General features: G+C 35.9%; 1 protein-coding gene across 8 annotated transcripts in view; it reads right to left on the reverse strand.

The window, feature by feature from the left end:
• Positions 1 to 2,438: 2,438 nt before the first annotated feature.
• The window catches only part of AKAP11 (A-kinase anchoring protein 11), a 31,246-nt gene continuing 18,649 nt past the window's right edge, over positions 2,439 to 15,035 (reverse strand). For 2 of the 8 annotated variants that reach the window (XM_068182233.1, XM_068182232.1), the window contains exons 7-11: positions 14,457 to 14,612; positions 10,610 to 10,723; positions 9,853 to 9,899; positions 7,277 to 7,437; positions 2,439 to 2,725 (exon numbers count right to left, since the gene is read on the reverse strand). In XM_068182233.1, the coding sequence (XP_068038334.1) occupies positions 2,579 to 2,725; positions 7,277 to 7,437; positions 9,853 to 9,899; positions 10,610 to 10,723; positions 14,457 to 14,612 (625 nt within the window). In that variant the 3' untranslated portion in view covers positions 2,439 to 2,578. The remainder of the gene's footprint in view (positions 2,726 to 7,276; positions 7,438 to 9,852; positions 9,900 to 10,609; positions 10,724 to 14,456; positions 14,613 to 15,035) is intronic. The other 6 variants (XM_068182236.1, XM_068182235.1, XM_068182234.1 and 3 more) reach the window with 6 other exon arrangements.

Here is a 15,035-nt window from a genome sequence, read left to right on the forward strand (position 1 = left end):
TTCCGTTCATAAAAATAATTTTCAGTGTAACTGTTGTCCACTTAACTTTCTGAATAGTTGTAAGCTTTGTGAATAGCGCAATGTTCTGCCTTTCTCCAAAAAAGTAAATGAAATGAAAAAGCGCTGCACCAGTTTACCAAATCCATCATTCTTGGATTGAAATAAATGAGTTTAAAAAATGGCTGTTCCTGCAGTGTTTTTTGTTGGTAGTGTTGTAGGTTTTTTTAAAGGTATGGTTTTGTACATTTGCAATACCTTCAATATGTTTCTCACTGTACAGAAAAACTTTACTATACTGTACTGTATCCTCATGTCCTGAAATTCCACTCGGTGAGAAAAATTTAGTCATGAGGCACTGCTTTTAGCATTTTATTTCCTGGACATTTCAATTTTATAGGTAAATTTGTACAAGTATATTATTGCTGTGTTAAGGGGAAGGCGTTATAGCCAGGGAATTATTTCAAATTTTTGTCTAAAACAATATTGAAAATCAACCTTAAAAAGAAAAAAAAAAAAAAAAGAGAAAAAGGAATACGGGGGGTTTGGGAGAAGAAGAAAAAAATCCAGACAACCTTTGTACCATTCTTAAAAAATATTTGCTACTAGAACTATCTTCCAAATATAGGAATTAAATAACTTCTCCTGACATGCTTGGGGCTCTGGAGAAAAATCATTCCTGATGCCTGAATTATATTACCTATAACAATACAAAAGACCTTGAAGTGGCATTTGGTCTTTTTGTCCCATACATTGATTTTTCAATCAGTGAAATTGAAGTGAGGAAATAAACTGAGCATAACAGAATTTTAATTTAGTGGTAGAAGTTTACACCAGGAGTTCACAGCAGTGAGATCTCATACACATACAGATAAACAAACTCTGTGTGTGTTCACATGTGTGAACACATGTACGTGCTGTGCATATACAAAAACAGGAAAAATCTTTGGCTCTGTGAGAAAGGTGAACTTTGTGAGATCCAAGGCAGAAATCCAGATGACAAAAGAGGACCAAAACCAACCATGTCTCTGCAAAGAGGACAGTGGAATGCTTTCCTGAAACACAAAGACATTGCAAGAACAGTGCTCTTCAGTTTACCAGTGTGACAATTCATAGCAATTCATGGGGTAGGGGTAATCAGAATTGTACACATGCCATTAAAAATCTGGAATAGATTTGGAGACTGTATCTCTCCTTGTTTGGGATCACAAAACTGTGCACCATATCAACAGTATATTTTTCTGTGAAAAAAGCTTTTAAGATTTTTTTGTTCATCCAAAATCAGTAATGCTCTGTGATTATTTGCCAAGTTTTAGGTGGCAACCTGGTAATCACTAGCACGTGTCTTTATCTCTCAAAGGATATATAAAAAACAAATGCCAAAAAACATTTTCAAACCACAGGATAAGTGAAGGCTCAGATTTCCCTTCAGACAGAAAGGCAAATCAGCAGCATTGGTGAGAAACCTGACAAGACTGCTAAAAATATTTAATTAAAAGTGCCTTTAAAAAAAAAAAGTTCAGTGAAGGTAGTTAACAAAAATGAAAAATCAATTTGCAAGAAATTTCCCCTTTACATTTTATTAGCTTTCTTTGCTAAACACTTCTGTGCTAACTGAGTAATAAAATTGTCTTTATTCATGACAAGAAAATTCATATGTGGCTGCTTTGAAATAAAGAATTAGAACTATTCAAAAAGATGGCCAAAATCCTCAGAAATGTCTATCTTCTACTTTTAACATATCTGCATGAGAGACTAATGTAAAAATTCTCTGACACAGAACTAGTGTCATAAAAGTATCTGCATACAAAAAGCCTCAGTAAAAAATTTAGCAATTTAAATCTGATTGGCAAGCTTCAGGAAACTTTGCTGAAGAATTATATATGAAATTATGCTCAACTTCTCACACTGTCCTTCTACCAGAAGTTACCAGCTCTACAGGAGTCAACAAATTCATGCATTTGCACCTCAGCAATTTCAGAGCAGACTCTCCCATCTTCACATAAAGTTAAAACTGATAAAGGCGGCTATGAAGCCAGGCTGTATTAGGGGGCTGCTTGGGCAGGTCACAATTTCCTTCCTGGCAATGCTGCTCTTGGGCACGTAACACCTGGCCAAGGTAAGTAATTTTTCCACTGCCTGCAGCAAGGTATTCCAGAGCAGATTCTTGCTGAAATCAGTGCTCTTAGTCCTGCTGCGAATATAGCACACATAGGAGTGGGAGAAAGAGCTATCCTGGCACAAGGGGAATCCTGAATATCATGTCTGAGACTGTCTCCTGTGGACTATGATCAAGGGTTGTTGACAGACAAGGGTTGTTCATAAATATCTCAGTGGTATGAACACAGCAGTAAATACAATTTATGCGTGGGTGGACAACACCGACTATGGACTGAATAAAACATACCATGTGCACAGCATCACAAAGCACAGCACAGCTATTTTGACTTTCACCTCAAAGTCTTTTAATGCTGACTATTACTTAATCATTCACTAGTTGAATTTTACTTTACACATCTGTGTTCCTTCTATTTCCTTTCAGAAGAGGAATGAAGCGAAGAGTGTTCCATCTTTGGATTTTTCAGACATTTTCCAGAAGCCAACTGACCAAAGATTTACTCAGAGCTTGCTTTCCATCAGATGCCGTCTCTATCATTTCACAATATTTCAGCACTGCTTGCAAGAGATCTCCAACTTTCCAATCTCTTTCTCTCAGTCTTCTGGAAAGCTAAAGGGGAAACAGGGGAACACAAAGCAAAATATTTTGACTGGGGCATCCTGATTAAGTTACAGAAGTTATTCTTGAAACATTAGGTCATAAGAGATCAGTTTTAATGAGTTAATCATTATTCCCACATCTATAAAAACAAAAACTTCCGCAAGAATCAAGCACTTTTCTTTAGGGCAGTCTTCACAAAACTTTCTTCTGGAGGGAGCACCATTTTCAAATTATGTGGTGCCACAGGTATGAGAGCTGTGGTTCATCAAGACTGCAGAAAACAGGAAATTCTGAACACAAGATTAAGACATTTGCCACCCCTCCCATGCCAATAATGCATGTATAAAAAGACAAAACTCTGTCTTAATAAAAGGATGTGGATTTTCCTTTCACAACATATAGTGTGGTTGGGGTGGCACAGACACTACCCTCAATGAAAACAGTTTCTTTGGGGTTGGGAAATTATAACATCTTGGGGAAGAGGAAAAGGTGATGATTAAGTTAAACTACTACTCAGGAGCAGCGATCAGTGTAGCTGAAAACATTTATTTTCCCCCAGGATCCAAAGAAAAAAATCTTCCATTGCTGATGTGTCAAGCTCAACTACATGAGTAAGAAAGCCTACCCTAAGGAAAGAATGAATTTGACAGCTTGCCCAGGAGTAGAAAACCTCACAATTTTTAGTTTAAATAAATAAACAAATATCCACACAAAGTATTCTCTGTAGCTTTCTGGACACCTGTCAATGCTGAATTTTGTAAACACAGTTTAGACACCCTACTTATTCTTTGGAGCTGTAAATTTTTACCCCCTTTTATAGTCCCTACCAAGACATTCCATATATTAAGTTTAAAAAAAGTAATACAGAGTGTTCAGGGAAATATTTTTCACAGCTACAAAACTAAAAATTCATATAGTTTCTACTATAAGACCTGTCAGATTGCAATATAAAGTTCTAACAAAAAAAAAAAAAAAAAAAAAAGGAAGACAATCTTTCCCTGCCTCTTTACTTAGCTGATGTTCCAACTGCAACAAGGCAGGTGATAGGGCTGACAGAAAGAACATGGGTATAAAAACATGTATCAAACAATTAACTTCTTGAGAAAATCATTAACCTGAACAAGCAAAAAATCCTCCCTAACCCTGAGCATAATTTATTCTGAACACTGGAAAGTTTTCTCAGTGGAAATTAAGCACATCTTTTCTATATAAGACACTGAAATCTGTAGTTATTTCTATTAATTTTAAAGCAGAGCACAGGAAGTGCGAGTTTTATAGTCTACAACATGCAATTTTGTAAACTATGTTTGTTGGTTTATACAAGAATTTTTTCTTTCCTCTGCCAGAGGAAAGTGTGGCTAATGTCCAAATACCTACTTCAGCAAATACAATATAAAAATTCGGTCTAAATAAGTTTTCCACCATAGCAATACTACAGAACTGGCACCTAAATTTTAATTTTAGGTTTAATCTCACTATTTCTTTAGATGACCAATCTGTTTCTTACTGCCAGACAAGTGAAATTTTAGAGTTTACTCAAAACAGAAATCTTAAAACAGGCAGGTAAGGTCTCATTAAAAATGGAATATATATTTTCTAATCCAGGCACTTGCATATCCACATTGCCAGGCATCTCACAGAAATCAAGAGCTATCTATTCTAATTTACTGGTTTCTTGTTATCCTCCTAACACATGTTATTTTGTTCCATACATAGGTATGTAACGTCTTTCTGCTATGCTGAGCATAACAAGTACCCTTAAGCAAGAGTTCATGCCCAGCTGCAGCAAGTAATACACGCTGCCGGATGCACGCCAGGAGCACTTCTGCCTTTTCTGCAGCCACATCACATCAGCGGCTCATTACCCTGCTGCGATCAGCTAACACAAGCCTTTCCTCCCTTCCAGAACTCACCAACTGCTTACACAGCAGATAGCTGTTTCCGACGAGCTCTACGCCCCGGCGGGCTGCCCAGGAAGCTGAGGTGACTCCCGAGGGTCCTCAGGAGATGCCCCAACCCCGCGGCTGCCGAGGGACCAGGACCGCGGCCATGGTTCCTGCTGGGCTGCAGCGCCCTCTGGAGGGGCTCGCTCAGCTTTACGAGAGCCGGGAATGGCTATTTCCAATTTAATTCCGTCTGCGCCGGAGAACATTCCAATTGGGGAGTGGTATGGAATAAAAAACAGGTAATCATTCTCTGCCTCCGGGGAGGGAAACAAAATTTCAATTTATTTTAGCATAACTGCATCAGGTTAACTGAAAATAATCTATATAACTAACTGAAACAATTAACTACTGTAGCATTTTCGGGACTGCATGACTACTGCCTGCCCGGAAGGTCTTACATTCAAGTGTCAACTCAGTACCAATTTATGACTGAAGTGTCAAGTAGAAAAATACTATCATTTTTTAGGAGGGCACACTGCTATTTTCCAGAGTGCTCTTCTTGGTATGTCCTCTTGTTAAGGTAGCTGAAGTCATGCTCAGATGCACAGCCAGTTAATATCTTTCCTGTGTGTCCTGGAGCATTGGCTCAAATCTCAGCACCACAGCTCTGTAGTCTCTTAACTCAGAGCTGGCCAAAGAATGAGAGACTCATGGAAAAATTTAAAAAAGAGGCGCCTGCCATCTCTTTTTTGTCTTTCATATTATACTGTTAGATACACGTGTCTCGGATACACAGAAAATAAGTTATTATTAACACTTGTGAGTCCTACCACTATTCTACCAGAGTATTTGCAATAAGCATGAAACAGATGAACAGATCTTCAAGAGAAGGCAAAAAACTTCATGAGGTGAGCATGACTGTTATCCTTAACCCCAACTCGTTGAAAAAAATCTTCAAAAACCTTCAGAGAATGCTCAGCCAAGCATGTGAGAACAGAAAAAGTGATGTATTTTCTTTGTGTTAATGCACTTATAAACGGTAACAAAGAAGAAACATATTAATATAAGGAATAAACCCAACAATTTCAAATAGCACAGAAATGGAGAAATGTATTCTCAAACTGACTTCCAGTTTACGGAAGCACAAAGTCTACTCTGTCAGAACTAATGTACAGACAAATATAGTCTTGAAATAATTCTAAATCAAACATATCAAGCTCCAGAAAAGGAGCACAGGACATATATTTCTATATGCCAAAATAACATTTCCAAACCTTCTGGGTTATTTCAAATAACAATGCAAAACTTCCTACTCTCAAAATCAAATACACATTCCATACAGTTACATAGGCAGAAAAACACTTCAAAATTATCATTCTCTTTGTGTGTGAGGAAGGCAGGAGCCTCTCTTAGGAGAATGCAGACCAGGTACAATCCGGACTGGTCTCTAGGCACTTTTCACATTCTTACCACAAGTCTCCAATAACTAAGCACTGTCAGTGCACACATCCATCCAGCTCTGGGAGTCTGTTTTGTCATACTGACCTTTACCTCCCAATAACTCCACTTTTTTCCTGAAATGATGATGTAAGCTTTGGAAAGCCCCAAGCTGGAGAGTCAATATTTAATTTGAGAACTGAGAGCAAGCTTTTTCTTCCTTAATATACTGGTAAGTACAGTAAGTCATTTTTGCCAAGATCTTAATTGTTAAAATGGTATTAATGGCATCACATTACCAGTCTTTCACATTATCAGGTTACAAAATACAAATATTTTATAATTACCATTCCTATGAACCTCATCATTATAGACAATGCCTATATATCTATTAAGTTAGCCTTTTCATAACAAGGTAATGTTAAAGTAATTTCTTGGTTGATTAAAAAGTATAGGTTTAATGTAAGAAAATCCGTATTATCATGTGTAGTATGATGTGCAGCCATGAAAGAATCATTTTTATGATTTTATTGAAATAATAAGTTTCTCTCATGTGTTTCTAATGGAAATACTCAGGACAGTATTCATACCAAAATACTGAGCCTTTCCAAAGACACACAAATTGCTAATGCCCAGTTCTTTGAAAGTTTGATTAATAAAACAAAAGTAAAGGAACCTAAAAATAAAACAATCTTATTGAGAGTTCTTCAGAGTAGTTTTGGTTTTAGTAGCTTACAGAATAAAGACATAATATTTACTTCAAAACTAAACTCCTTTCTCACAAGAAAATGCATCTTAGCTATTAAAAAAAATAAACAAAAAAACCCCACAAACCAAAACAAAAAAAAAAAAAACCCTAAGCAGAACACATTAAGTTAGAAAAAAATCTGCATGACCAAGTTCTCAGACAGATTCAATTTATAAACAATTAAATACTAAGTTAAAAATGCTTGAAAAAGTATAATTTTCACCAAACAGAAATTATGTAATTGCAGCCTTTTTGGAGTAAAACACTTTTAAGTGAAGAAGTGAAACAATCAGCTTTGATGAATACTGGTTTATGTATGGTATATACACAGGTGAAACATGCTGTTCCACTTTGACCTCTCAGGATTTAAATAATGATTTTCCTCAGCAGTGAACAGCAAATGAAGTAATAGCAGCTGGTATATCACAGCAAATGGAAGTCAAGGAAATCCTTCCCCTTTCCCACCACCCATCAAGCCCCAATACTTACAAAGACGAACTCCCTTGCAGCAGTGTCGCGAAAGTGAAGATCAGACACCTCTGTTTCAGAAGCTGCCAGCCACTGGAGTGCTGCTCTGAGCTGTGGGTCCACTAGATTTGGTTCCAGATCAATATTCATTATTGATAAAGTTTTTCGCACTTGCTCCAAACCTAACATTAAATATAAAATAAGCAAATCTATAGCTTCAAATTCAGTGTTTATAGACTGTATTATCTAAAAAAAACCTTGATTTAGCATACACAGATAATATGAATGGAAAAAATTAGATTGGTATCAAGTGTTTCAGAACTTTCCGCTTAGGAAGTACTGCTTATCTCATTTCCAACTGTGTGCAAACATAGCTACATATTAAAAGATACCTAAACTATAATGTATATTCCAAATGCCAAGAAATTTAGCATAGACTTTCATAAAGTGAACAGCAATGGCTCTCACGTGGTCCATCAGCTCCTTCCATTTCCAGCTGCTATTTTTTGCCATGCCTTCATCTAACTCATTTTAAGAAGTGTATATTTTTTAATTCTTTCCTGCACTGATCAGACTGCCTCTTGAACTTTTCCAAAATATACAGCTGGTTTTACTGAGGCATATCCAGTTTTTCAACATTACTTTTACAGCATAAGTTCCAAAAATTTTACAGCATTGCAAGAGTAGTTGTGTTAATAACATTTAGGAACTACAGTATTGTCAACTTCTGTTCCCAAACTTCTGTTACCAAACTGAGTTTCTGTATCCAGCTACCAAAGAGATCCTTTGTCACACTCCCAGAAACAACTAGGCATGTATATAGCGCTCTTCAAGCTGGAATCACTGCTTCCAGACTACTGAACTTGACTCTAGAAACATGGAATATATTAGCAACAAAAACATATATTCATGTTGAGTTTACCTCAATCTCAATACTCTTCCAACTAAGGTTATGAAAAGTGAGGTACATAAGGTATTCATTCCCAAGTGGCAAAGTCAAGCAAGTTGAAACAGATTCCCCAGAAGTAAAAGCAAGAGAAAATTAACTAGCGAAACTGTAAAACAAAACAGTGCTTTCAGTGGATAACAGATTATTTGTCTAGGAGCCCTAAATATAACTTCTTTATAGGAGAAAGAACAATTTTAGAAAAAAATATGACAGTGGGTGGAAAGCATTGTGGTAACACTGCTGGGAAATTTCGGTACATTTTTTAGTCTTATAAAATCAATGTAACTTTGATAATAAGGCTTTGATTCAAATTCTTTGGTGACCAAGGCACAGTCAGCTTAGAAAAAGCTAGACATTTCCAGGTATGACATGAACAGAACTTCCAAATGTACAAGACCAGGTACAAAGTGTTCTACACAGCACACTGTTTAGACAGTCCTACAATTGCACAACAGAAGGAGTCTTTTCAAAACAATACTGAGAAGGTGAGGAACTTATACTGGAAAAATTCCACTAGAAAATCCTTAATACAGTATAAAGCAGTCTACTGCACTACAGACACCTAAACCACATAAAGAAAAAAATCCAATCACTATCCTAATTGAACAATTTGAGTATTTGAGATGCCAGAGCTTTTTAAAGTTGAGATCAAAAGAAAACAAAAACATATTGATAAAGCAGATGAAACCTACAGAGCAGAAAATATTTTAATCACAATTATTCTGAGAAAATAAATACTCATTAATGTAACTTTATTTTCTTTTATCCTTAGAGTCACATCTCATTTAATACAATTAAGAGAAGTTGGTTACTTACATACATTTTCCAGGAGCTTAAAAAGAGAGAAAAAAACTCCAAACCAACCAAAAACCCACACATCTTTCTGTTTACACTAAGACTACCTGAAGATGTGCAATAAGGCAGAATATCCTCTGTAAGGAAGTAGCAGAGGTTTCTGGAAACACTTATTTTATCTTCAGAACACAACACAAAGAAGAGCTCTGTTACAACTTGTTCTAACATCAGCTCATCTTAAAACCATCTTCACACACTGTGTGTTCAGGCTGTTTTCAGTTAACAAACTTTGGCGCATCAATCACACTGGAACCAGAGCACAGAGATCTTCTAACAAACCACAAAGTTTTAACAAGATTCTGGATAGACCTTATGTTATACTTCACTAAGAAGAAAGAAAATAGCAAATGCATCAAATCCAAGATTTTTATTGTTTTTCATGACTCTCTCCCAAGATTAATGTGCCCAGTTTGAGTAACTTCTTCAGCATTTTGAACACAGCCATGCAGATGCATTGCCATGACTCCTTAACAAATATTTTTTTAAAAAGTTAAGCTCTGCATATAAATTCACACTTTCAACTAGTTGATCAAAGTTCCCTACCTTACGTTATTAAATTAATGTAAGCATCAGTAAGTAACTGGCACTTCCCAAAGGCTGCAAATTTCAGTGTATTAAGAGGATTATGTAGGGCATTAATCAAACATTCTGACACTTGACTGACATTCATTATGATGAATAGGGATAATAGAGTTGTCACCTTTTTTTTAGACTACAAAGGCAAAGAATTAACAAAAAATTAATGTACAGTGCACAGGACAACAACACTAGTATATGCAGGAACTGACATTACCTTCTACAGCATCCTTGGAATCTTCATCTTTATCTTCTGTTCCATCACTGTATTTTAATTAAGAAAACAAAAATATGAATACCATCCAATATATGTAGTAAATGTAGTAAATTTTAAGACTGTAATGAAGGTTAAACAACAAGAAAATCATTAAAGAATTAAGGAGTGATCATGAAAAGCAGCTTTGCTTCTCACACCATTTCATGTTGTAAACAGACTTATCACCAATGTCACAAGATTTTCTCTTAGGAAAAGAAGAGAGAAGAGAGAAATTAGAAAGGTGTTAAAGGTGCTACTTATTGATTTTAATAGTTTTGCTTCATATGTGAAAAGGTTCAGCCACCTTATATCACAGATATGAATAGCTATAGGTAAGCCTAAGTGGTCTATAAAAACCATTTACTATGCAATTCTAAAAGTTTACACAAGCTAAAGGGAAAAAAAACCCAGAAATCCTGTAGGAAGCAAGCTCTAGTCTGCATGAAAAAAGTACATCTAAAGACGTAAGAAAACTGCAGGCAAGAACATGCAAAAAAGGGACCCTTTTGCAAGCAAAATACATTAATCAGTTTTAGCACAGAAAAATTTAATCATTCAGGGTGGATTAATTAATGAAAAACTCATATTGTGATTAAGTGACAAGAGTGTGAATAATGTATCAGCATAAAAATGTACTGCATTTTGATTTTCAAAAATGATGATTTCATGCATTAATTATGAGGAACCCATCTGGTTTATATTTCTCAACTCAACCAACCTGTCTGATGTTGGAAAGGATAAATTCTCCTCATACATATCCCCTTCTAAACCAAGACTGCTCCAGCTACTGCTGTTACCATTACTGCCAGGAGAAGAAGAGAAGACAGCTGAACTAGAAAAGAACAATAGCTCAAACTAGAACCTTCATTTTCCTTACAACTCTTTTGTCAAGACATTTAATGCAAGAGCACTGAAACCTTCTAGGTTTACTGGAACAAACATGACTCTCAGTGCTATCCAGTGCAGCAATGTGCACAATAATGCAACACTAGCAGGTTTCAGTACACTGGTGAAAGTATTAATTTGTACTCATTAATTTTTCAGATCAGTGCTAGCAGGAGTTCTGTCCTCAGGTCTAAGCACATTGCTTATTATTTCTAAAAGCTAACAATTTCAAAAGGATTACTCATAAGAAAATAATTACATCTGTTTTACTTGCTTAAGGAGCAGCTAACAGTTAATAAAATTATGCATTGTGAAGACAACTTCACATACAAAATCCTTCCATCTCAATCCAAAATTCCAGAGAAGGAATTCCTAGAGTAAAGAATTTTTTTTTAATTTCTTATATTGTTCTGCAAGTTGATCTTTTAAAAAAAGGTTTATAAATCTATGAAAACAATACTGAAGAGATTACTTCACTCACAGTTCACAAAAATAGTGCATTTATTCTATGACTACATTCAACCCAATGCAAACAACTGAAAAAACTGAGCATATTCTTACACTTGTTAATTTCAGACAATATAAATAGGACAGTTTGTTAAGCCTGTCAATATGTGGAACACTGAGCAACTCATATGATTAAATCTCATTCCCCAACTTCATACCTCCCCCAGAGCATGTCTGGAAGCCTTCCAAGAACAGGACTTCCAAATATCCAGCATTCTTCAAGAAAGCAGACTGTCTATGGGAGATGGCATGAGAAGCCACGGAGTAACTGCAGAGAACAACTGCAAGAAGATGCTTTCTCCACCTAAGTTTTATGTGACTGTTGAAGCTCATTTCCACTCATGACAAACAGCAGAATGGTGGAAGAAAACATTTCAAGAGACAGACACTGATCTCTTTCAAGTGTTTGCCAGCAACATTATCACCTATCCGTGTCCCTTGCTCTCCAGCACGCCTGCTTGGATCCCAATTTCAAAACAGCGAACAGCACGTTAGCAAGTCTACAATATAAACACACTCAAATAACATGAAATAAGTTTAAGAAGTTGCAAGTGCCTTATTCAGTACATTACTGCTTATTGAGACTATATGTCCAAAGAAAATTCAAAGAGTTCTCTTGTTAACAAGAAAACAGAAAATTAAAGAGCAGAAGCTTCTGAAGAAACCAACTTGCAATGAATGCAATCCTGGTCTAAAAAACATTTCTCAAGCTACTGTGTGAGACTATCACACTTTATATAAAATATAAAATTTGGTTTAAAATTTTTAAATTACAGGTATAAAAAATTTAATATATCAATATTAAATACTTTGCACTCACAGTGCCTCTTTCACTGGAAGTTACAAATGCAAAACAAAAATAGAAGTAAAAGCTGCGCTGGCCTGCAGACTAAAGGGTAAAGAATTCATAATCTAACAGAGTAACCTCTGCACACTACTCTTCTGATTAGGTAAGAGACAATGCACTTTACAGAGGTCAGTCTTGGTCTGAAATAATCATAAATCTTGAACCATATGATTACAGTGAGGTATGAGAAAGGGATGAGACCTTTTCCTAATTAACAGCCAAATTAGCAGTCTTTAAAATAAACTCCTGTAACCACAAAACAAGCAATAAACAGACAAAAGGCATTATAATGCCTCTGTAATGGTTCGTGCAGCTCTTCAACAAGAGCCAGCAGAAGAATAATGAGAAAAGCAAGACGCTTCTGCTCTGAGTTATAACCCAACCTGGATGCTAGATGAAAAGCCTATGTCTACGTCTATGCTTATACCTACAAATCAACTAGAGAGAAAGCTCAAGAACTTTTTAATTCTAAATTTAAGTCACCAGATTTACGCATGAAAAGCAGAAGACACAAGCACTTCCCTGCATAACTAAATAGCAAGTTCTCTAAATACTTTTCATCTCAATAGAGCTGCCGACAGGATGCAGTGAATTAATTTCTTGTTTTGCTTTGCCTGTGCATGGCTTTTGCTTTACCTGTTAAACTGTCTTTAACTCAACACATGAGTGTTCTCACTTAAACTCTTCCAACTCTCACCCCCATCCACCTTGGCAGAAGTGACTCACTGGCTGCATGGGGCTTAGTTGTCAGCTGGGGTTAGACCACAACAGGGTATTATTACTGAATCTGGTCTTGTTACAGATCTCCCCCTGGCTATCTTTGTTTACACAGGGCAACAAGCCCAGATCCTTCCTTCCACCTGATAAACCTCAGCAACACAGATGAACACATGTACTGTTACCAAGCCAATTAGTTCTGTAAAACCAGCTGATCAATTTGCACATGCCTGTTTCCTCCAGCAACACCTTACTATCCAAATTATGCCTCCCCTTCTATGACTAACATGTTAACTCAGGTCATTCCTCCTCTAATGAGCCAGATTTTCTTCCAAGTTATAAAAATTACCTTCTTTTCATTTACATCTGTTGTGGGAATGATAAACAAATAACAAAGACAACACAGGCACTACTGGTCCAGAATTTTTTTATACTTTCCCCCTTTATCAACTAATCTATATTTTACTGTGTAACTGACAATATAGCGAATATTCTCCCTTATACTCGATTTTCATCATCATTTTCTCTTGTTCAAGAGATGATGTTTTACTAAAATAATTGAGTTAATGCATTCTTTTACAAAATTATTAAGGTGTATGAGTGATAAATTGTAGTAGTGGTTTGATTAAATTATTTAGTTAAGCAAAACATGAAAAATACTGCAGACATTTAACTGAGTAGTTTCACATTGGTACCAAATAACTTAATTAGATATTACTTAAACAAGCATGTCTCCCATACTGTCTTTAATCTCAGCAATGCTGGAAGTACTAACTAAAGAAAAAATCTCCCATTTCTGCTATTCTTCAACAGAAATTCTGAACTTTGTTATATCAATCATAAAAAACTAAGTTTATTCATTTCTCATACATTCCTTATATAGAAGCTTGGGCCACAACTCTCGGTATAATTCTCCCTGGAAACAGGCAGAGACACTGCAAATTTTAGACCTGCCATTCTAATCTTTTTTAGTTATCAATCAGCCAGGAACCAGTGGAATCACTGAGAAGCTCTGTAGAAAAAGTTACTACCCTGAACAGGTTAAGTTTCAGTATTACACACCTGCAAGTCCATGGTTGGCAGTATATAAATACTCCACCAATGTCAGTTAGAGCAGCTTATAAATTCCAGTCCCAAAAAAGACAAAAATAGCTGTAAAAGCTCATCATGCAAATTAAGCTATTATGTTTTTTTCAAAAATAAATGAATTTATAGAAAACGTTTTTTCAAGGATTAAGTTTTAATATTTTAGAGCACAACTTATAAACTGTATTCTCAAGCTGTATTTTACATACGGTGGTTGCTTTTAAAATGTTTACATCTTTTGCCAATACTTAAATTTTATATGCACAGTTTTACTTGATGTGATTCCCTGGCATCAATGACAATGCACTCTTCATATATTTTACAGAGTATGAACATTCATGGCCAACAATATTTTGTAAGAAAACAAAATCATTATATTAGAGCCTTTTTTAATAAAAAAGCCGTTGTGTGTTGAACACAAAAATAATCTCTTCTCCCCCAAACCCTAGGAGAAATATCACTTGATGACAAGTTATTTGATGTCAAGGTAACTGTTTAACTATACTAACGTCTTTATAATTACCTGTCACTTAGGTGAAGAAAACTGCTGCTCTCATCAGGATGTTCATCTTCAAAACTTAGATTGGACCAACTCCCAGTGCTATCATCACCAATACTAAGACTCATCTGCTGGCTAACAACAGATTCAACAGAGTGAAATCCTTCTCTTCCAACAGAGCTAAACAAAAATTTAAGACAAAAACATCACTGCATTTCATGCTGATCTGTGGTAAGTTCATTCACAGCAATTTAACCTCATTCCAAAGACATTAAATTCCATTGGAAAAGAAAAGGTGGGAAATCCCTTAATTTTTGCCCTATTCTTAACACAAGAAATAGTGCAACCAAATTAATCTGAAACATCAACAGGCTCACATCAGGGATTGCTATTTGAAATTCTTTCATTAGAAAACAAAGAGAGTGGTACAAAGAATTCTCTCATTTGGAATATTATTTGCTATGAAGCACAGAGGTCACTGTAGCCTTGCAGACTGTGTATCAAGGTACATTAGTCAAGCCGAAGACTTAGCATTTCTAAACTTGCTCACCCTAGGACAGTTTGGCTATTTCCCCTGGCCTGCCTTCAGTACAAGCACTTAAG

Source organism: Anomalospiza imberbis, chromosome 2 (genome assembly GCF_031753505.1).
Source record: "Anomalospiza imberbis isolate Cuckoo-Finch-1a 21T00152 chromosome 2, ASM3175350v1, whole genome shotgun sequence".
Lineage (NCBI taxonomy): Eukaryota > Metazoa > Chordata > Aves > Passeriformes > Viduidae > Anomalospiza > Anomalospiza imberbis.